We start from the raw sequence: 24,017 nt of genomic DNA on the forward strand, positions 1-24,017 counted from the left end.
AGGGACCTCAGAGATCATCGAGTCCAACCCTTGATCAGCTACCGCCACAGTCACTAGACTATGGCACTGAGTGCCATATCGAGTCGCTTTTTAAATGTCTCCAGGGACGAAGAGTCCACCACCTCCCCAGGCAGCCCATTCCAATGTCTGATCACCCTTTCCGTGAAAAAATTCTTTCTAATATCCAATCTGAACTTCCCCCGGCACAATTTAAGACCATGCCCTCTTGTCTTGTTGAAAGTCGTCTGGCAAAAGAGACCAACGTCCACCCGGTTACAACCTCCTTTCAGGTAGTTGTAGACAGCGATGAGGTTTCCCCTGAGCCTCCTCTTCTTCAGGCTGAACAGCCCCAGTTCCCTCAGCCTCTCCTCATAGGATCTGTGTTCAAGTCCCTTCACCAGCTTGGTTGCCCTCCTTTGGACCTGTTCGAGGACCTCAATATCCTTCTTGAACTGAGGGGCCCAGAACTGAACACAGTACTCAAGGTGTGGCCTTACCAGGGCTGAGTATAAGGGCAGAATCACCTCCTTGGACCTGCTGGTGACGCTGTTTCTGATACATGCCAGGATACCATTGGCTTTCTTGGCCACCTGGGCACACTGCTGGCTCATGTTCAGCTTCCAGACATAACTATGCAGTGGTCCTAATAACACGAGTAAAGAAAAGTTTAGGTGCCTAAAGGATGACAGGTTTTTTAGATATGTAAAAGGTATAAAGTCCATTTTTAGAAATATTTTTAGGGAACATGTGTTTGGAGAGCTCAAATGGGTAGTGCAAAAAGCATGTACAGCCCCAGGAAGGGCCAGGTTGCACATTGAGTTTCCAGCCCTGAAGGAGGGAGAGGAGGTGCCAGGCAGCCCATCTCGGTGGCAGCTCCCTGGGGAAACAGGGCAGCAAATTCAGAGCCAGACCCAACCTCCCCTTCCAGAGCAAGTGCTGTCAGCACTGGGCAGATGGAGATGCTTTGTGCAGCCAGATGGGCCCAGGGGAGCTGGCACCCCTCCCCATGGTGTCCTGAGACACCAATGGGTGGAAAAGCCAGCACTCAACATAACTGGGTGTCCGTATCTCCTGGAATTGCTCCCCAAAGTGTGAGCATTTAATTTTGACCTGCACAGCCCTCTTGGTTCCTGTGTGGTACCTTGCAGCACAGACATAGCTGCCAGCTCTCCTGGAGCCATCCTGTGCCCAGCCCCCAGCAAGCAGGGCTGTGGGACAGACCAGTCCTTCCCACTGCAACCCATTGAGGGGCTTTGTGATATGGACAGGATTTGACCAGGGACCAATGCTTGAACCAAAACCAAAGACAAGCCTGAAGGCAGAAGATTTTATAATATTTCTAGCTTAATTTATAATCATAATGCTTTTACTTTTAAAAGATAAAGTAATAAGATGGTGTTGTGATTCAGGTGTAGAATATCTAACTTGAGAGGCGCATAAAAGGAAATCAAGGAGTGCTATCTATCAGGAAGATAACTGTAAAAGGATTAAGACTTCCCCCATCCTCACTATAAATCTTTCACTGAGAAGAACTAATAGGTTATAAAGAACAAGAATTTCAAAAAAATAAAAATGAAAAAGGAGACATGTTAAACACTACCTAACAAGCTTTATGACATGAGCACAAAAGTGTTAAATTCAATGTCATAAATTCAATACCATCAAAAAAGATTCAGCTACTATGTCCTTAGAGACGGCACTGTGTAAGTCAAGCACAATATTAAAAGACACTGAAATCTTTAATATGTGCTAAATATTTAAAATTCATAGATCTGATTCACGGAAATATCACAGAGGCATCATCAACCATTTTTTCCCTTCTGTCACATTTTTTATGGACATGCCACAGTTTCTGCAATTAAAAGATGGCTTAAACATTTAGAGAAAAATAGATTAGCCAGAAAACTGCACTTGTGGACATGCTTGTATGCCATCATTACACCTGCTCCAATAAACACACCCAAATAGGCAAAGATTGCTACCTGCATATATTTAAATTACCACTTTGAAAAAGATTAGATTTAAGGCAGCCCACCTATTCCCAGAGGCAGCATGAAGTGATTATTCCTTACAGACATTTGCATTGGGAAAACACCTTGCTCAAAAGTACTGAATGTCGTGGAACTGCCATATATAAAATCCTCCCCTTTTAGTTTCACATTTAGGGCACCTAAGCCTTTATTTTCTGTTTAAAAGTACTAATCTTCTTAACGGTATAATCAAGCCTCAAATGTATAATAGTATTAGTTTATATTTAGAAGGAATAACTGTCACGTTAGTGGTGATGGACATATCACTCCATTCATCTGACTGAATTACCCTGGAAAAATCCCTTTCCCCAATTCATTTCTGCAGAGACAGCAAGCAGCTTTATTTTATTTAAAAGCAAATCATACAGTTGCAAGATATTTATAGTTAATATGTAAAAATCCTGCTTTATGTTTGAGAAATGTTTCTTTCTTCCTGTTTCTCAGAGGGAAATGTTCCAGTTTGTAGCTTTTTAAATAGCACAGGATTTTGCAGGCTACAAATTCAACAAAAGGTATTCCTACAGTGAACAAGTCACAAAAACATAAATTATGTTTGTGTCCTTCCAGAGCTTTTTGTTCTTGAAAAGTAAAAATGAGTCTGAGCCTTTGGGTATATTTCAATAAATTTATATTTAAGCATGTAACAAGGGTCTTTTATTTCTTTAAGTGGAACTGGGACATCTCCCAGTAATTCCTAATTCCTGTCCAAAATGTTATCAGCTATGTATCCCACAAAAGGTCTATACTAGACCTAAACCACAGAAATGTGATCCTCCTGGGAGATATGAATAGGGCATTTTCAAGACAGTAGAGAGTCAGGCTATCTTTTGACATACAATAGGAATTACACTGCCTGCCATTACACAGATGGTAAGCATAATAAGTAGCTGCCAAATACCCAGGATCCTGAAATATATATTAAATTCTCTGTCACCCCACTCATATAAAGGCTTCCCCCTTATTGCACATCTTCTAAAGAGCACATTAAATGATTAGCCACACAACACATATAACTATTTATCCCAGCATCATTCTGATTGCCTGCAACAGAAAACCTCTAGAAGCAACAAAACAGACAGGTCTGTAACATAGAGTATGCTCTTAAGTGTATAACTAAAGCAAATATATTATTATACTTTCATTATACCTAAACATTTCCAAATTGTTCAAGAGGAATAGAGGAAATGTGGTGTCTTATCAATCATTCCTGGTTTGCCTCCCTGATTGATACCTGTACAAGGTACAATCAAAGAAAACCCAAAAAGGTCATCAAATGCTGGTCCAGCTAGTACAAAGGAAAGAGTATCTCTTTATACCAGGGCATCTCTTTATATTGACTGTTCTCAACATTAAAAAAAGACAAAGACAATTATTCTCCTCTAATTCAAATTTGTTACCACCACTCTGTGAGCTAAACATGATAAACACACATTAAATTCAGCAGAAGAGATGAGAACTGAACTGGCACACAGCTGGAATGTCATCCAGAGCACATGAGTAGGGCATTTTATTTCCTACTGATACATCTGTCTACAGTTCTGTGGGAGAGAACTGTACAGAGAGTGTTGATTTGCCTACATTCTCCAAGAAATGAGCTCAGCTTTTTCAAAAAGAAGAAAAGAGGAAAAGAATCTGATAAGATGGAAACCTGACCTCTCCCTCACTTATGGTCATCCCTTATGCTTTACAGTTCTGCACCTGGACACTGCAGTCAGTCTTGTCCAATGCACCACTGCCACAAGAGGGATGGAAACTGCAATCCAGATCAAGGAGTAAATTAGTTAAAGTTTCAAAAATGAGTGGAGTTAATGCTTGTTCCACTGCCCAAAGCTTTTTTCTCATCACTCGTCTTACATGATGCATCAAAGAGCTGTGGGCTTTCCTGGCAGTGATTCTCTTTCCTGAGGACCCCAGATCTCCTCTGCCCTGGACCATTAAAAGCTGGAGTGTTCCAAGGTGTCACACAGAACATGCAGTTTTTGTATGGCAATGATTTGGCCAATCTAAAGATTTAAGGTGTTATGCTTGATAGCATTTAGAATCATAGAATCACCAAGGTTGGAAAAGACCTTCAAGATCATCATGGCCATTTGTATGAGTCCTGCACCTCATTAAAAAAATCTACGTTAGCTAGAGAAAATACATCAGTTAAGAAAAAATGGTTCCCTGATTCTGATTTTGTACTTTGAAAAATGCAACAAGTGCAGCTTTTGTAAATCCAGAATGAAAATTCCAAAGCTAAGATGCAAGTCACTCAGTAGTGTTTCTTAGCAGTTAGTGATGCACAATCAGAAGAAATAATTTGCTGCAATTAATTTTACACTGTGATTTCTTGAATGGAAGAGGCTGCAAATAGGAGACCTGGCTCTCTACTATAATCTCACTAACTGGGAAACAAAGGTTGGGGGGGATTTAACATTGGCAATGTCCCAAAAGAAGAGCAGCTAGTGTGCAACACACCATCACCTCTGCTCAAAGACAGTTGAGAGTTTAAAAAACAATTTGTAGTATGAAAACAGCCAGATGCCATCACATTGGCTTTTCCCCCATGATGAATAGCATGAAAGCTCCCTCACATCTGCTACCACTTGATGGAACAAAACTTACATCTCTTTTGAGTGAAAAGGTCCACAGATGCTCACTGGAGTAATCTGGGCTGCCTGAGGCTGGGGAGGGACCAGTGCTTCCAGCCCTCACCAAACCTGCACCTTTCATCTCCTCTAGTTGAGGAAAATTCTACAAACATCACAGCTCCACTATAGCTCTCTAATTTTCACTCTACATTAACACTATATTGAAGGAAAAGCATGGCAATGGAGAACATAGTGAAAAATTCCCCTGAGCAAAATAAACCTCTCTCTCTGAAAGCCAATTTCCATGTCTTCTCTGAACTGTTCATTTCTGTTTGAGGTAGACAGCTCTGTAAATATTATTCCTTGGAAAAAAAGATTATTTTGAAGACATGAACACCCATTTGTCTAGTTAAATGGATCCAAATTCTATAGATGCATTACAACAAGGTTTTCCAGTCTGGAGGGTTTTCTGTAAGAAGTTGAGTGATAGGTCTCCTCTAAGCCTTTTTTACTGAGCACTAAATCAGGGAAGAGATTTCTACTGAAAAAGAAAACTGAACAATGACTGGATATTAAGGAAAATGTGGTCAACATATACATTGCAATCAACACAGCAACCACGGGTATCATTACAGAAAACACGAGTTTGTTACCTTGGCAATGTCAGTATTACTAGCCACTGGTGCTAGCACACTGGTGCTTTAAAGAGCAAATTATTATTCTGTAATTTATTTTGGGAACAACTGTAAGGAGAGCAGTGAGAGTTACTTCTGAATCAGATCTGTTCAGTGGCCGGAAATTAAATGGTCAACTTGTCAGAAGTAGAACTGTTCAATTTTTGGTTCAGTGACCAAAATGAAAAGAAAAAGAAAGAAAAAGAGATCAGCTTGAGTTAACATAAAAGGAGACATACTGAGGGATTTAGCACAAAAAATAAATTAAAATATCAGTTAGGTCAATATGAAAATATTCAATGAACCCAAAAAAATTAGATAAAGAATTCTGTTCAAGCATAAAAGTCTCATTTTATTTTCTGATTATGCATCTACCTTCTTACTTTTTTTTCTTTTTCGCAGTCATTCTCACAATTAAGAGAGTTTTCCAAAACAAAAATCAAAATTTTGTTTTGAAAATAGTAAGATATTCCAAATGCTTCATTTCTCCCCATTTTCTATTAAAACACATACCAGATTCTACTCAAATACATTATCAGTTTTATTCTGCACAAAACCAGATTTTAAATGAGTCCACTAAAACATGGCAATTCTGGCTGAATTGATTCTGAAGTCCCCTGTCTCACACAATAATACTGTCAACTTGGAAACCTATCTGATGGGGTTATCAGTCATCTGCAAATCAGCTATAATAATCAGAAAGCATAAAAATATTTGACAGAGTTTTTTGATCTTCATACTAACTAGAATGAGGTTCTCAAGGCTACAGACTTTTGCGGCCAGAGTCAGAAGAATTGCCCTATGAAAATGTTTTAACATGTAGTTTAGCCAGCAATTCCTTTCTTTTAATTGTACTAGAAACTTTTTTCCCAGCATGTTCTGACTCTCTAATTTTGATTTCTGATATCCCCACAAATCAGCCTGCTTTGTCAAACCAGGATCTTTGCCTTGGTCACTTCTGCTGTTTTGTTTCTCTCTTGGTATCAATAATCATTTAATCCAGTGTCCAGATGAACGTGTTTAATTCTGGAAGGAGAGTTGTTTTTTTTAATAGCAGCGTGTTTCCCCTGTGAGATGGGAACACTGAAAGGTTATTGTGGCCTGGAAAACACAGCTTGTTTATCCAGAAAGATAAATATTATCTATATTTCTTGTTCTTTCCTATCTATTGTATTGTCCTGGGGAGGAGTGGGAAGAGTGGAAGGCAAAAGGCAGAGACCTTGCCAAGCCCCGTGATGTGATGAATGACTTCTCACATCCCAGGGCCTGACACCAGGAGAGGCCACAGAGGGCCGAGCTGCTGTTTTCAGATGTTAAAAAGGACAATCACCTACTCACTGCTTTCATTTCTAGCACTGGAAAAGCTTTCCTGGTGCAGGGCAGATCCAGCTCTGGCATGAAGTGTTCCTCTGTAAGAACATGAGCAATGTCCACAGGAAGATGATCTGCTGTGTCCTTGCTAACTCCTTAATGAATATTCTACCAGAAATATTGACCTCTGTGACCATGAAGTACCTCAACCACAGACAGAAGAATAGTCCTAGATTCCCCAAAGTCTTCTGGCCAGCGAGTGTTGTGCACTCCCTCTTTTCCTCTTTTCCCTTTTCCTTCCCTCATCTCTGCTATGAAATGTGAAGCACGTGGACAGCCTGTCAGCTTCTCTGGCCTCTCATACTTTCCCAAGAAGCATCCTGCATAGACTGCCTATGGAAAACCAATATGTAAATCCCTTCAGACTAAAGCTGGGACAGGCCAGGAACTGCTTGCAGATGCCATGGAGCAGCATGAGGAGGAGAAAACAGCATTTGATCCCAGACACACACCTGTACATGAAATGGAGCTTGCTTGATGGACTTCCCTCTAGGATCTAGGGCTTTGTTTCTTTGCCAGCATCTAAGAGCACTTTCAAAAATTACACTAGGGGGACAGAAAAAGGTAAAGGATTAGGTCCCTTTATGAGGAGTGTTTCCATCAGCAGGACCATACTGTGTTCAGCCACACAATGGCTGATGGAGCTGGTGGGGATTCGGGGGGTGCAGAAGCAGGTGAAGAAGGGGTGCCACTGTCTGACCAACTGCAGCAGTGAGCTGGGGTGGCAGGCAGACTGTTGTTTTGTCTTTCAGGTTTCAGTCAGGCCATACCCATTTATTTACAAAACTATCCTTCAAGCAGACATGGAATAAATAACTCTGTCTAATCTGAGACAATCATAGCTTTGCTAATCATGGTGTAAGTGCTCTCAGTATTTTGTCTCAGTCTGGTTTATAACTCCATCCCCTCAGCCCGATGTGTGTGGCTCTGCCTCCTGTGGGAAGTCAGCTGCTACAGTCCTGTGTACATGTTAGTAGATGCCATTCAAGGAAACACAAACAGATCTTCAGCCCCATCTTTGCTAATTAATCTGCTCACCCTGCTGCAGAAGAGCAAGGGCCCTGCCAGTTAACCCCAATGCTATGTCTTGCAAAACCAAAGAGAGAAACCTGTGACCACACTGTGTGTTTACATCTCCTAAGGCTTCTGACTGAAGTAGACACAACAATAGGTTTACATTCATTTTCACAAGTATTTCCAACACCTACTGTTCCCCTACACTCAAAAGGCTGGACTTATTAATCAGACTTCTCATCCACCAAATTTAAATCTTTTTTTTCTCTGGGCTTCTCCCTTCCCTGGAAGTGCTTCCTTCTCTGAGTAGTCAGAAAGAAGGAGGGAAGGGGCTGGTAGCACACAGAGCCACCATCCCTCTGATGTCCTCCCCTGTTGGCACCTGGCCTTTCAGCAAGGAGCATGGGACAGGCTGTTCCCCAGGCAGGGACACCTCCTCCATCTCAGGGAGTGGGGCAATCCATCCCCCCATGGAGGGTCTGTGGGGAGCACAGGTCTCACTGCTGGGCTAGGTACATCCTGTGGTGTCACCCCACATATGGGAAACTGGGGCAGCACTTGGACACAGCACTGAAGCACTCCCATAGTTCAACAAGAAACCCACAGCACACATAATGTTATGAAGAAGGTCAGTGGAGATCTCTGAAAGTAGGGGATTTTTTTTAAACTTAGGATAGTGTAGGGTAAAGTTTTCATCTAAAGGGAGATGGATTTGTCACCTGCTGTCACTCAGGGATCTTGCAGTTTGAACTTCAACAGACGCAGGTTGGAAAAGCACCATTTATTTCATCCCCTGAGGAGATGCTTGTGAGACTCTCACAACCAATATTAATATAAAAGTGCATGAAGATAACCATGGAACAGACACCTCTGGTTTGTTCCTAGGATGAAAAAATATGGCAAGAGGGTGAAAAACAGTCTCTACTTTGCAATCAAAGCCTTTGGGAAAGTGCCTGAACTTTTCACCTGCTCCCCTGAAACTTACACAGACCACTCATGTCCCATCCTCCCCCAGGCATCTCCAGCTCCAGTGGGATGTTCATGTAAAGAGCATTGCCCACAGCAGGTGAGGAGGAAACACTACAAGGTCACAGCCAGGGATGTCATGATGGGAAGACCAACAATTCCATCAGGGTAGAAGAAGAGGAGCAGAGGGTCCCAGGAGCCCCACAGAGATCACTGCCAGCACAAAAGCCCCATACAACAACCAGTCTTCCCAAACAAAAAGCCATGCTGGCAGCAGTGGGCTAGGGGAATAGCCAACAACTACACCAAAGAGAGTCAGTAGTGATGCAGATGGTGCTGTGGCTCGTGAGATGCAGGATGAGCCCACAGACAGCTCTGCCTGAAGCTGAGCTGATCCCAGCTGCTCAGGAAACTCCGTGGTGACCTGGACATCAGCTGCTCTGGACAGTTGGAGGAGCTGCTGGCAGGGATCCTGTGGCCCTGTGTCTGGCCATTGGGTGCTATCTCCCTCCTCAGCCAGGATCTCTCCAGCTGCAGGAGGACGAAGTAATGCCTAGTCCTGGACTGAGCAATAAACAGGCTAATTACCCTTGCAAACCTGGGTTCTCTTTCTCCAGGCAGTATACACACCTACTCTGACACTGCCTTATTTAAGGAAAATGCTTAGTGAGAGAGGGATTAAAACCAAATGAAGCATTAAAATAATTTAAAAAAACCCCAAACAAACAAACAAAAAACAACCAACCAAACAAAAAACCTCCATGACCCTGTTCTTCCCTTCAGCGAAAGAGTAAAAATATGTTGACCATGGGAGGCATTGCAGCACTGAGAAGAACCCGGGAGAAGGTCCCAGAGGCAGGATCAGGGGGATCTCTGATACCACCAGCACCCTCCACCATCTGTCAGCACAGCCCAACCTGTGCCACATGAGCTGTGTGACACAGGCCATGACTTTCATTGTCCAGGACTGACCTGAGAGGAGATGGAACAGAAGAAGACCACCTGCCCAACAAGAAGGCATCATCTGAGAAGCTGGAAATGTCTTTTCCACAACTAACCTGTTCTTGGGCTTTCACAGATGTTAAAGGTGGCACTGTCAGAGTTTGTCTTATGTTTATGTGACAGGCTAGTCACAACTGGGTGAGAAAAAGTGGGAATTACACAAATATTCCAGATGCATATTTGCATTTTGTGCACCTTTCATGCCCGATGAAAAGGCAGGAAATGTTAACACAAAGAAAGGAAGCATGTTAAAAAGGCTGAACCTTTCATCGGTGACTATTGAAATTCCCATAACAAGGGCTGGTATGAAAGGTTGCTTTTCCTCAGAGGTAAGACATTGCTGTTTCCTTCCCTCTCCAGACAGCAAACACTCATGCCAAATCTAAACCACAAAGCAAATAAAGGTTGCATCTGCACCCACCTATGTTGTATCACCATGGCTGTTATCAAAATGAGAAACAACTTTTGCTGCTGGTCTCACAGTCTCACCCTGTGCTGTCTAGTGAACCAACATAGGTTTGGTGGAATAATCAATGCAGGAAACATTAGAGAAATGTAGTGCCTGCCAACACAGCACAGTAACCTACTTATAAATCATTTACTGGTTACCTTAGGTCTTGAAGTATGACATTTATACCTTGTTTTATACATACATCTTTATATCTAATTACAACTTCTAACTATTCACAATATTTTAAAAATTTCTACTTAAAAGCTGTTACCATGAATAGATTTTAGCAATAAATTCCACAGGTAAATTAAGCATATTTAAAAATACGTCCTTTAAACACAGAAAGCAGATAATAGATGCAGCATCCCCACTGAAACAGTTCTTTTGCACCCTTTCACCACCCATGGGCTTCCTTTCTTCCCTGACTTCAATGCCGGGTGCCGTGCCATGGGTCTGTGCACACACTGAGCTCTGGCCTGGGATGGGGAACTCACTGAGGCACAGATCATTTTTTTAATGTATAAAAACATGCACAGAGTAGTCTCCCCCATGCAGACCCATGTTACCAACAAAACAGTTCCTGTCCTACAGTCAGATGTCACCCGACAAATGTGGGTCACGCCAGCATGCTGTGCTGACTTTGATTTCTGTTATTTGGGGCAATCATTTCTCCCTTGCAGGGGGGAGCAGCCCCCTGACGGGCTGGGAGGAAGGATTTAACCAGAGATTACATCTCTGCAAATTTGTGAGGAAGGCTCATTTAGGCCTTTGTGGACCTTCTACCTCTTTTCATCAGTCCCAAGCCTGACCACATCTTTGGCTGAGCCATCTGCTGACCACTTATTTGGCCCACAAATTAGAGCAATGACAGCTGAACCCATTAAAATTTAACATATTCCCAAGCAAAGCATGGTTCCTAAGAGGCTGTCAGCTGCAACCTCAGCTACCTTTTTCTTTTAAGGTTGGCATCCTTCATCAGTTTCTGGTCAAGAAATGTTAAAAGCACAATGTTTTAAAATCTGCAAAGACACAACACAGGAACTAACTAACCCTGGGGCCAGACATAAGCTTCAGAAATATAGACAACCCATTGGCCAGTGTCAAGATTTAGAAACCCACATTCACTCAAAAAGGCATTAAGTAAGGCTCCAAACTGACAAGTTCAAACAAACCATTTACAGAACAGTCCTCAGAAATCAGCCTTGTTTTTGCAACATTTCATTTATGCAAGAAAATTCTAAATAGAACAGAGCACAGGCAGGGTGCACTCTGAGGGCTTTGGTGAATGAGGACAGTTTAGGAAAAGCTGACCTCAGATTTCTTGTGTGCTATGAAAATATTATGAAGCTTCAGGATATTGCTAAGGACTTGAGAGGAAAGAAGAGAGTTGAAGACCAAGGGTCTTTCCCATTCTTAATAACTTGCTCTCTGTTGCTTCCTATTGCTAACCTCACGTTTAATTTAAGAATCCCTTAAGATTTCCAGAATAATCCCTGGAGCTAAGTATGTTCCCATTGAGCAAAAATTTCTATACACATCTTAATTTAAAACAAAAAATATGTAAGCCTTCATTCTTCAAAGATCAGAGCAGGGGCTTGGTAGATGAGATTTAAGGTTTTGAGGAATACCCTGCAAAAGACTCAAGAAGCTGACCTGCTTCTCAGGCTGATGCTGGAAAACATGGAATTAAATCTGTTTTTCTGTCACCAATGCACTATCATTAACATCACCTCTTGCACACTCTTTACTTCTACCAGGTCACAAAAAACTTTCTACTCTTCAGCATGACCAGTAGAGGAAGTATGTTATGATCCTGCAACTCTGTTATGATACTGTTTCTAACTGAAGTGGCATCCCTACTTACTCTCCAATTAATTTCTCCCTTCGCCTCCCACAGTTTGAACTCCAGAACATTTTTATTTTTTAATAATCTGAATGAGAACTTACAATTAGAATACCCACCAGATCGAGAGGGGAAAAGAAATGTAAGTAACTCTAATGAAAACAGATACTAAGTCATGATCTGTATTTCTTAAACACAGTGGACAATAACAGAGGTGGAATTGGCTAGACTTTAAACAACTTCTTATAAGTGCTGAAAGAGTGCATAACTACTACTTAGAATAGTTTAAAACTTTTTTTTACAACCTATCAAAGCAATGCTTCCAGACAATATACAGTATGCCTAAGAATAGTAACAGTCATTGATGGAAACTGATAACATTTGGGGACTGAAGGTTAATTCGTTCTGGGGGAAAAAAAGGAACAATGGAGAGTGAAATAGAAACTCAAGTCTCATTACAAAAAACTATTTAAGGGCAGAATTATGAGTTTTAACACCAATCATAGGAAAACATTACAAAGTTGTTCCTAAAGATCTAAATTTGAAACCTTGAGAAAAAGGCACTGTGCAGTAACAGCAAAAACATTTTCAAGGGATCAGGAAAAATACAGCGTAAAGGTAATCCATTCTTGTATTTTAAAAACTACAAATTTGCTGTTTTTTAGGTTTCTGTGATTAAGGGCAGTGAAGACTTAATGTCCAATCAAGTTTATCCTTTTTTCTATATGTATTTCCAATGTATTTATCTGCTCATAAATGATAGAACGTGGTCACAGCACTGAAGGCAAGTTGACACAGATAATCAAAACCGATGGCAGATTGGAATAAACCCAAAAGAACTCAGTAAATATTTGTTGGGTTTTCCTTCTGAGGAAATTCTAATCCGCTCTGCAAATTACAGTAGAAAGCCCAGGAGAACAGCAAAGCACAATTATTGCTACCTAAAACCAAAGCAATGTGCAAGCCAACAGGGCCCTAGTACAGTTCTCTCCCAGCACACGACCACTACTTGGCTGGAAGGAAGCTGAGGAGGAGACTACATTAGACCACTGAACACTTTGTCAGCTTGCATTTGAGGAAGTGCCTAAGTGCTTTGCCAGCTCAAGGACTTAATTGAATTTGAAATAAGTTAATTCAAGGAATAGAAGTCTGCCAAAGGTAATAAAATTGTTTACCGATTTATCAAGTCAGTCCTGTATATAAGAGCGTATTTATATGCAGTGTAGGTCTGTTCCTATTCAATCAGTGAATGCATATTTAAATATTTACTGATTGCAGGAATAGGGCCAAATCTGGAGTATTTTTAAGGATTACAGGAGAAGCACTAAATCCCAAAGTATCTAATTTAACTATGCAAAGTAGGGTATATTTTTGCCTTCATTTTACTTATGAAATTCAGAGGCACAGGGAAATAAAATGCCTGATGCAATGTGTTAGAGAAAACACTTGCAGAGGCTCCTGTGCTTGCCTGGTTCCCAGGCAAAGCTCTTCTGCCCCAGGTATGATTCCCCTCCCAAGGTGCAAGGCACCACAAGGGACAGTTGGGCAAACGGGCAAGAGCTCCACTGAATGCAGAGTATCTAAACAAGTTAACAGAAAGTTATTGGAAGATTTTTTTTTCATCAAATGTTTTTCTCATCCACCCCTTGGTGCATGGTTTCATCCAATTCTTTCCTCTTTGAACCTGATGCTTTTGAATGTTGCTGTCACCTGCCTCTGTTGGATGAAGGGGTAGTAAGGGTAACACGGGTCCTCACTGTAACTTATGAAGTCAGTGCTGTGAGTTATAATGTGCTCCCTAAGCAGGTGAATTTTACTTAGACACATGCAAATCTCCTTTTGCTGTGGGCTTCTGTACTGCATCTCAAAACTCCACCTCTGTGTTCCCCCAATACTGCCTTTACAGCTTGATTTTTAAATGACAAATGCTCAGCTGGCTCAGACTGGTATTTTTCAGTAACGTTAACTGCAGGATGGAAAGGCTCAGATTGCTTCCAGATTATTTCTTCAGATTGTATATCTCAAGGTTTTTTTTCTTGAACTATATTTAACATTGAGAATTGTTATATTTTAAAATATTCAAATAAGATATTTCAAAATATCTGAGTAAGTGTGCTTAGCTCCAGGATGTGTCTGCTGCTCTCTACACACCAAACGCCAGTGCTTCTTGCCTTGTCTGGCACAGGTAAGAGTTCAACCAATGCACAAAACTGTGGAAGAAAACCGAGACATTGCAAGTTAGAAAAAATATCTGAAGCTGGCTCACACTGGGGCATACCCACAGCTTGTTGCTGCGTAAACAAATTCGTTTTACAGTTCAGCCAGTGAACTTCCTTCTGTGCTCAGAAGAATTAGTGTGATCCTTTAGATGTGTCCGATTTGCATTTCCTCTCTTAGTGCAGCGGCTTTGGAAGAGACCCTGACCCGCTCTGCTCGCGGTCCGGGCCAGACGTTGGTCCCTGTCCGTCCTGACCAGCGGGAAAAGCTGCGCCAACACCCGCTCATCTCAGACAGAAAAGCGCAACCGCGGCGCAAATTTTAGATGGGCAGCTGAGCCACCTGGGCCATCGAGGAAGACGTAAGTGCCAACAGCTTCCCGGGGCGCCCAGCCGAGCCCGCCGGGCCGCCCGCCGCGCACCTGAGCAGGGACGGCGGCGGGGAGGGGCGCAGCGCAGCGCGGGGGCGCGCAGTTGGGGCGCGGAGCCAGCGGCGGCTCCGCAAAACCTGCGGGAACCCCTTGAGAGCGGGTAGGGAAAAAAGCCGAGGCACGGAGATCTATTCAAAGCCGCCGCCTTTTGCTCTGTCAGGTGCAGAACAGTGACGGCAAAATCCACCCGTGGCTACCTGAAAGGTCTGGCGCGCAGCTGGCGCGTTCCTCCGCGGGCTGATATTTTAAAATTCAAACCGCAGCTTTTAGAGGGCGAAAGGAAGAACATCCCTGAGGAATACACACATCCCTGCTCCTCACCCGGCAGAGCCGAGCAGCCGGGCAGCTCTGCCCGCAGCCCTGCTTGCACCACTCCAGTGCCCGCCACAGCCTCCTCTCCAGATCAGCAACAGGGCTTAAACACAGGCTGCAGCAGCGAAAGGGGGGATTCTGAACCACATCTTTCAAAAACCGTCTTTTAAAACTGTGCAAGATGGAAATTCCAGCTTCTATCCTCTCCACATTCGTGGTTCAGCAGGCTGAATGCAATTTAACTGATATGAGTGTGTATGATGAGCTGAAAGGTACGGGGCTCTAGGGAAGCAATTGGTCTGGTAAAGTCATACAATTTACATATTTTTAAAAGGACATCAATATTAAAAAAAAAACCACACTTCCATATAAATTTGGTAAAACGATATTATTCAAGTTTATGCATAGACAAAAAACTTCAGAACCCCTTAGATCTTATGAAAATGACAATTTGATGTTTTGGGGGGTTCTGTCTTTAAAATTTAAAATTCAACCAGGATATTCACCATGACCCGAACGATTCTGTGGACTTACCTAAAATGTTAAATTCTTCACTGAAATATATCAAAGCCTGAACGCTTCATACTTAGCCAGTGTACCTTACAAGTATCTGTTGATGAGTGTTTTAAATAAATATTTATTTCTAATTTTCCTGACTTTTTAATGTTTACTGCACAATTACGTTAATCTGTAGCACTGCAAACCCCCAAGCAGACACAAAGAGATAAAAAGGATTAGCCAAGCGGTCTTCCATGGATATGAATTTTAAAAATGTTTCAGACATGGAAGTTTTCTATAGAAGAGAGAAACGGTGATAAGGCTGCTGAACAACTCTTGCTGGTTTACAGGGACACTCTGCAGCCGACAGCAGCTTCCCGCGGCAGAGTACCTTCCCGCGAGGCCGCTGCCAGCCCTGCGCTATGGCCTTCGTCCAGCACATCGTGAAAGAAAAGACCCTCCTTGCGTGAACAAGTTTCCCTACTTTATTTTAATTCTCCTCAGCCTGCGCATATAAAAAAAAAAAAAAAAAACAGAAAAAAAAAAAAAAGGTTTATTATTTCTGGCCACGACCTTCCATCTCTAAAGCCACCTGTGAGTGCATGACTCCCCGCTCTCCCCGCGGCTCCAGCATCCCTTTTCTGGTGGGAGCAACAGGCTGGATACCCGGCAGGGGCTGCACCCAGCGGGGTCGCCGTCCTTGCGGAGACACCTTCGGATGTGCCACCCACCAGTGGCAACCATCAGCTGCGGCACAGCACGGCCACCGCGGGCAGGGTGATGCCCACGATGCAAGAGGGTCCTACAGACACTTAAGTGGGAAAGGGAGAGACTTCCAGTAACTTGGGAGGTCCTGGATACGACCCTAGGCCTGTTAAGGAGATGGGAATTTCCCCTGGCTCCGGGCCGCAGGAGCCGTGCTGGGGTGGGGGGGGTGCTGGCGATGCCTGAGCCTGGGCGGAGCGGGGTCGAGGCAGGTGAAGGCGCTCCCGCCCGTCCGGGAAGCCCCAAGGATCCGCTGCTCGGGGCCGACCCGGGGCACGGGACACGGCCGCGCCTTTCCCCGTCCAGGGCGCCCGCCCCTTCCTTGCGCGACCGCGGTGCCGGAGCCGGGGCCACTCCGCGGTGCGGGACCCCCGGGGCGCTCTCTCCTCCCCCCCTCCTCTCTCTTCCCGCCACCGGGGGCCAAGCGGGGCGGGTTCCTCCACCTACCGTGGTACTCCTGGCCGGGCACGTAGGCGGCGGGGCTGCCCGCGATGTGGAGGGCGATGAGCACCTCGCCCTGCTCGCCGTCGCCCTCCAGCTCGCCGTGGTGGGTGCAGAGGAAGAAGAAGGGGGAGAAGCGGGCACGGGGGGCGGCCGCCCGGCCCGCCGCCAGTAGGGCACCCAGGGCGGCCAGCAGGCAGGGCCAGCCCCCGGGGACGCCCCGCCGCCGCTCCATGCTGCTGCCGCCGGCGCCGCTGGGGCATCCAGGGCACGGCGGGGCCGCCGCGCCGCTCCGCTCCGCACGGGACGGGATGGGACGGGGCGGGCGCTGCCCTCGTCGCGGCCGCGGGAATTGGCGGGGAGATGGGCGCGGAGCAGAGCGCAGAGCAGGCAGGTGCGGCCCCTTCGCGACCGCCGAAGTCTGCGCCGTCCCCGCCTGCCGCTGCCGGGGTGCGGGGCGCGGAGCTGGAAGTGAGAGGGCTGGGAATAATTTATTTCCCCCGGTGTCGAGGTGGGAGGGAGGGGAAGGTCCCTCCCCTCCTCCTCCTCCTCCTCCGCTGCTGCCGCCCGCTCCTCCCGCTTCTGGCTCTGCGCTCCGGTGTGCGGTGCTGCCGCTGCGAAGACGCGGGCTGCGATCTGGGCTGTGCTGCCCGCCCTTTGTCTGCCTCTGGGTCCTTGCCCCTGCCTTGTCCCTGCCTTGTCTCCGCCCCAGCTTCTGCCCCTGTCTTTGCTCCTGGGTCACAGCTCCTGCCACTGCCCCGGCCCCTGTCACTGTCACTGGTGCCCGCCCCGGCACCAGAGTCCCTGCCCCTGCTCCCGACTTGCTCCCGTGTCTCTGTCCCTCGGACCCAACCCTTTTCTCTCTGCTTCTATACCTCTATCCATGCTTTTGCCCTATCCCTCTGTTCCTCCGCTCCACATCTGTCTTTTTTCCATCTTCCTGCCCTTGTCTTTGTGTCCCAGCCCCTATGTCCCAGCCCCAGCCTTCTCCGTCCTTTCAGCCCTACCCCTCTACCCCACACCCTGCTCCTCTGCCCTTGTCCCTGCCCCAGCCGCAGCCCTGCCTCGACTGTACTTGCATCCACTGCTGGGGGAAAAAGAGACTTTTCCTCTAACCTCCTCTACTAACATCTTCAAAACTATACACATGCACACCTCGTGGTGGGCCTTGCAGCTCAGGGAGGTCAGTGTGTGAGCCCCCAGAAAGGGCAGGTGCCCCAGGAGGTGGCCTCAGCCCTCCAGGAGTGTGTGCCCAGGAAGAAGGGCAAACCCAGCCACAAGAGTGGCTGAACATGAAACACTGGCAAGTAGAATAATTCATAAAAACATATCTTTTTAACAAAGCAGTCCTGGCAGGGGAACTACAGTATCAGGAGACAAGAACAAATCCACCAGGGTTTAAAGCATCTACCACACTGCTGCTGGATGCCAACCAATGCCCCGAGACAGCTCGGGTGGGCGGTAGTGACATGATGTAATTGGAAAGGAGAGCCTACCTGCCAGCATTTTTGAAGTGCAAAACTGGCATGGTACAGGGGCTCCCTCCTGGACTGGTTTCAGTGCCAGAGGGAAACGTTCCCTCCATGGAGGTGCAAGCCACATGGACGGCACCACGCAGCTGCCCTGTGTCCGTGCAGGCTGTTTTGCTGGCCCACCTCCCACACAGCTGACAGAGAGCCTCCGTGTGGTGGCCCGGGGGACACCCTTGCCATCTGCCCAACCTGCCTTTTCCTCTGGTTTTGCATGAAGCCCAAGCTCACCGTCACCAGCAAAACTTTGTTGCAGTTTTCCCGTATTACTAGGTTGCACCTCCATTAGGGATGGAGCAAGGCCATGTTCCTCACTGGCTTGGATGGAGAGATGCACCAGGACACGCTCCTGCTGTAAAGAGGAAAGGGACTGGTGGTGTGTGACGGGGTAGCTCCCACTGCCTCTCCAGCTGGCTGATGTCCCAGGCCACTGCCCTGGAAACTGAGCTCCACAGCAGCCACTGAGGAGTCAGTCTGGCTCCGAGGCTTCCTTTTCAGCTGGGTTATTTATTTTTCAACTTTGGGTATTTGTTTGTTTTGGTGGTTTTTTTTTAACGTCATGCCTCCTCTATAAAGTCTAATGCTTGTAAAAATGACAGACTAATAATATAAATTCCTCATGCCAAAGCTTCCTTCAGTCAAAAGCTGTGTGGGCTTGCTGGTGAAACCACTGCTAATGGGATGTGTTCTCCCTCTTGTGCTCCTGTTTCCCTCCACCGATACCTCACCAGTGAGGGCAGGCTGTGCCAGAGGGACTTCAGCTCAGCAAAAGTCCCTTGGCTCATGCTCCCTCTGTTCAACATCCATGGAAAGTCAGCCAGTCAGTTTAAGGGGGGCCATCAGGAAGGAGAAGAGGGTGATGGGCTCCCACCGCTGCAGAGGAGGGGATGCCGACTGCCTCTTCTGGGCTGCCACCCTACCAGTTGCCAACAATGCTTTCTCTTTTTTTTTTTTTTTTTTTCTCCAATAGATAATTCCCTAAATAAGTTTGGGAGCATGGGAGTAGCTAATATGCCAGCGGATTTCAGAGCTAGTGCTCACTGAAGTCACTGGGATTTGGATAGGGCCCATGCTGATGAATTTTAGGCAATTCTCTTTGTTTCCAGCTGCTTAGTACCCAGAGCAGCCAGAACTGTTAGTGCAGCCAGACCACCCCTTTCCTCAACAAGCTGTGTGTGCCAGTTACCAATGAGAGAACATTCAGCAAAGGAAAGCAAAAAAGGTAACATCACTTGGTAGCCTTGTGCTTCTCCTTAGTCCTTCTTACTCCACTTCTTTATCTTATGGATGTCTGATGCCTCTCTCTGCCCTTTCTCCTTTGATTCTTACTCTTTCACAAGACCTCTACCGCCTTCTTTGGGGGAAGCCCCATGGCCACAGCCAGCCTCATCCAGGCTCTGTTGATGGGGGAATCCAGTAGAGACCTAGACTGCTGATATTCAGGGACACAGGACTCAAGGACAATATGAGACCTCAAACAAAGTATCCTGCACCCACCAGCAATAGTTTAATAGTCATTTAGTCCAGACAAGTTACTTGCCCTAGCTGACCATATTCACCTGGGTCAAAAATTGCTGCCCAAAATTGTCCTGCACATTTCAGGCTCGTCTTTGCATAGAAGAGTGATGTTAATGGTGGTCATCAGCAAAACAGTGGGACCTGAGGTATTGTAAAAAAACACATAACCCACCATTTTGCATGTCTCTACGGCAGCACGGGGACATTTGCTGAGTACATTTGCAGGGAATCATAGAATCATAGAATCATAGAATTGTCTGGGTTGGAAGGGACCTCTGAGATCATCAAGTCCAACCCTTGATTCACTACTGCCACGGTTACTAGACCACTCTAAGAGCCAAGGCTGTGGCCAAGCCCAGTGCATCAAAGGGAAGAAAGAAAATGAATCTGCCAGAAATCTCTTTCTGGTCCCAGCTCCACTGCAATCTCACTCACATGAGCACAATTTACCCATACCTCACCCCAAACCTCACCTGGTCTGTTATGACCAGGAGCACCAGCACACCCTCTCCCTGCATCCCAGCATCCCCTCCATGCTGCTGGACAATGAGGGAGTCCCCACACTGGCCCCACTTCACTGACCCTTCTGGCCACTAGCCACACACAGGCTTATGCTAGTCCCCAAGTTATTGCACTGGCTTCATATCCACTCATTGCTATGGGTAAATACAGTACCTGGTTTTTGAAGATGAGGGTTTCATGCTGTCTTTGGCCAGAATTTCTCATTCATCCTTCCCCTGTTGACAGCAAGGCTAAGATATTATTATTAATAACAATAAAACAGCTTATTTAAGAAGAGTGACTAAGACCAACCCATCTATATCAAAATAAAAGCTTGTAAAAATCATAATAATCTCTATTTCCACACTTCTGTGATCTAAGATCTGCATGCAAGTTACTATTCCCTGATTAAGGCATAAAGCACCTAGTGATGCAGGATGGAGGTTCCTATGGGCTTTCACTCCTCATGTAATATTTTTTTAACACAGAAAACAACAGGGAGTAAATTGAGATGAAAAATGACTAGACTGTTGTCTACAATGGAGAATGCAATAGGTGGAATGTAAATAATTACTTGGGAGGTACAGACCCCTTCCAAGCATAGGCGGTGGGGGGAAATCACAGCACAGATGGACATGGCTGCAGTCCATATTAATTCATGGAAGTGATTATTCAGGCAGTGAAGCTGCTCACTTCATTCAGGGAGAGAGCTCACGTCCCAAAAAAAGTATTGAAAAACATATTAACAGAGAAGTAGCTGTGTTTAATAATGTGACCACAGTAGATCATTTTGCAAGGGTCGGGTAGGCTGGGGTGTAATTAGAAGCTTTTTCCAAGCTCCTTGGGTCTGGGTAAAGTCTTGCATGGAAGAGTATAGGAAAACACTCTTGTCAATGAGTGTCATGTGGAGAGTCCCGATACACATCTTGTCCCCAGCTCTGAACAACTTTCTATGACAAAAATCAAGGAAACTGCCTAGACTTTCTACATAACCTAAGAGACCTATGCAGGACCATGTTGCAAGTACATAGCATTTATTTATTGAAGTATAGCACAGAACATCTGAAAACCAGACAGCAAGTTGGAGCACTTTTGACATCCTAATGCTAATAAAGACTGCAAGATGGACTTTCCAAAGCAAGATCTTTCCACTGAGTGTGTTTATTTTCTAGTCATTTATGCAAGCATGCAGTGTTTCATTGGTATGCATATCCTTTTGACCATTAGACAGACACAGAAAGCAGACCTTCTCTTTTTGCTGTTTGGAAGGTTTTGGTAAAGAAAGGGATACCAAAGCTAGAGGAGAACAATATGACAGGTCTACAGAAGAAGCAACCTTCGCAGCTGATACAAGGGATGGATTGCCCATGATCACTTCACCTTTGAAGGGGCATTGCTGTGTTACTGGCAGTAGTGATGCCCCAGGGCACAGCAGGAACTGTAGCTCAGGCATGTTCTTATTGTTATGAGATGTAAGGGATGAGTTTACTGCAGCTGGTCTTCTGGAGATGGGGAATGCAACACGTTCAGCGAATACTTACACTGAAACTACAGTACACAACCAGTGTAAACTACTTGGACAAATGTTCCATCCCATCCCATCCATTCTTGTCCCATATATAGACTAGAAAAAATACAAATTGTTGAGGTGGACTACTTCTTCCCTTCTATTACTGCCTCAACAGGCAGGCCATCAGCATCATCAGTACACTTCAGCTGCATGCTGGAAAGCCCTTCCTCAGTCATCCCAAGGTGTACAGGTTCTCTGCATAATCCCAGTTAGGGAAATAAATGAGAAAGGATGGGTGTGATTGTGTTGAAGTGAGACAAAGCTCATGTCTTTTGAGGCTACCAGTGAAGTTGAAGCTTCAGTGTCAGTAAAGTTTGGCTTTAGCAAATTTTGAAGCATCTGCCCCTGTGAATGCTGAAAAGGAAAGTCAGAAGTAATTAGTAGTAAATTGATCTTGCCTCTTCTTCCAGAACAAAGTCTTCTGTTCATGAAGCCTCCTTGTTTTCTTCTATTTATGCAGGGACTTACCAGAGAGGCCTGGCACTCCCGAGCTGCCTTGGCCATGCCAAATAATCCCTTGGGATGAATCCCTTTTTTGTGCACAGGACTTGTTACAGTCAGATAATAATGCAGTTTTGCCATGCCAGTTACTTGAACTTTGCTCTTAAGTAAAGCCCAAGTCATTTCTAAACAAAGGCCTAAATGTGAAATTATAGGCAACTTCCATGCCTATGTTATTACGAGATTTTAATTTTCCTAGGGTAGGAACAAGAGCAGCTGTTTGGCTGCCATTTTCCAGTGGGCTGGTACAATACACATCTTCTGTAAACTGACATCTCATGATTTCATCTGAAAATGTGGTATTTAGCTGTACACATTTTTCTCTTTCTTGTGCTGAGTTTCATTCAAATGGGTTAAAACCTGTATTTTTTTATTGCTAATTAACTTTAATGAGGTATGAATGCAAAAGAGAAAAGCCTTTTCTTCTTCAGAAAGGCATTTCCTTACTAATTCTGTAGTTGCTATCAAATAGGTGAGATTAAACCCTTGATTTTTGCTCTTGTGGCCATTAAAAAGAATATAAGATTAAAAAAAAAAATAACTTTAAAATCAAGGAACAAGTATCAATAAATTTCTATTGCTGGGCTTAATAACAGAATTTAAAGGCAAATACTTTCCAAGGGTAGAAAGTTTTTATGCTTTGATATCTTACATATTTTATTTTTATGAGATTGATTTAAAGATTTAAATCTCCTACAGCAATAAACTATGCCCATGCTTAGAAGATAAGGTACTGGGATGGACTTTGAGCTTAAAATTATCCTGAATATCTATTATGCATTAGAATTGCTGAAGGCAAATACACAATAGTCATTATGGGGTTTGTTTTTATATAGTCCTAATTTGGATAGTCTCTCCTTTAATATATGATTTTGGGTCACCAGCACAAGAAAATACTTCTTTCTGATTCCAGTCCACTATGCTGTGCTGCTCTATGGGCACTTTGTGAGGAGTGTACCTAAGTATGTTTAAGGAAATTTCACTTCATTTGGTTATTTACAATCCTAATATTCTATCTCATTTTGCAAATATGATTTTCAACATACTTTAAATAAACATATCTTATATATAAAGAAGCATCTCCCACAGCAAATACTCATGTCCATGGCTATTGTTCCTTACTATCCATTTGTTGCTCTGAATTTTCATGAAGAAATGCTGGGTATTTACCCGTGTTACAGCTGCATACTGAAGTTTCCAAGGCTTTCATTTACTTGCAAATATTTATCGTGGGTAGCCTTTATCTGAAGAATTTTTTTAAATGTCAGGCCCCACAAAAGAAACTCTTAGTCCATTTTACAGCCTAATTTATCTCTCTGCTTCACTATTCTAGCTTGAATAACCCCAAGGACCCAAGATACACAGGGCTAACAGACCAAGACAATTTTAACAGCTAACTTTGTGAGGAAAAGTACAACGTAAATCTTGAGGAAGTCTATAATAGATATTCTTTCTATTTTATTAAATAATGACTAAACTTTTAGAGACCTGGAAAAGATACTTTATTTAATAATAGCTAAATTTGCAGAAAGCTGTAAACACATTTTACTGCAGGTTTTCAGGGCTTTCTCTTAATATCTCTGCATTTAAAATGTATCTAAAATATACAGTCTGTGTACCTACATGTCAGTGGACCTGTGAATGGAGATCTAAGATTCAATAGTTTTATCTAAGGCACACAACTGCAGCCCATGGGGCCACAAGCACATTGCAAGGATACTTTTTGTTTGCCTGCTGCAGTTTCTAGGCTGCTGCTGCAAACACAATCTGAGCAAAAACTGAAAACTATTTAAAATCCCCACAAATTAATG

General features: G+C 44.4%; 1 protein-coding gene across 1 annotated transcript in view; it reads right to left on the minus strand.

Moving 5' to 3' along the window:
• Positions 1-16,822, minus strand: part of RELN (reelin) — a 270,920-nt gene extending 254,098 nt beyond the window's left edge. Inside the window, exon 1 of the mRNA XM_030447325.1 lies at positions 16,594-16,822. Coding sequence (XP_030303185.1) covers positions 16,594-16,822 — 229 coding nt within the window. The remainder of the gene's footprint in view (positions 1-16,593) is intronic.
• Between the last annotated feature and the right edge of the window lie 7,195 nt (positions 16,823-24,017).

This window comes from Calypte anna, chromosome 1 (genome assembly GCF_003957555.1).
Source record: "Calypte anna isolate BGI_N300 chromosome 1, bCalAnn1_v1.p, whole genome shotgun sequence".
Classification (NCBI taxonomy): Eukaryota; Metazoa; Chordata; class Aves; order Apodiformes; family Trochilidae; genus Calypte; species Calypte anna.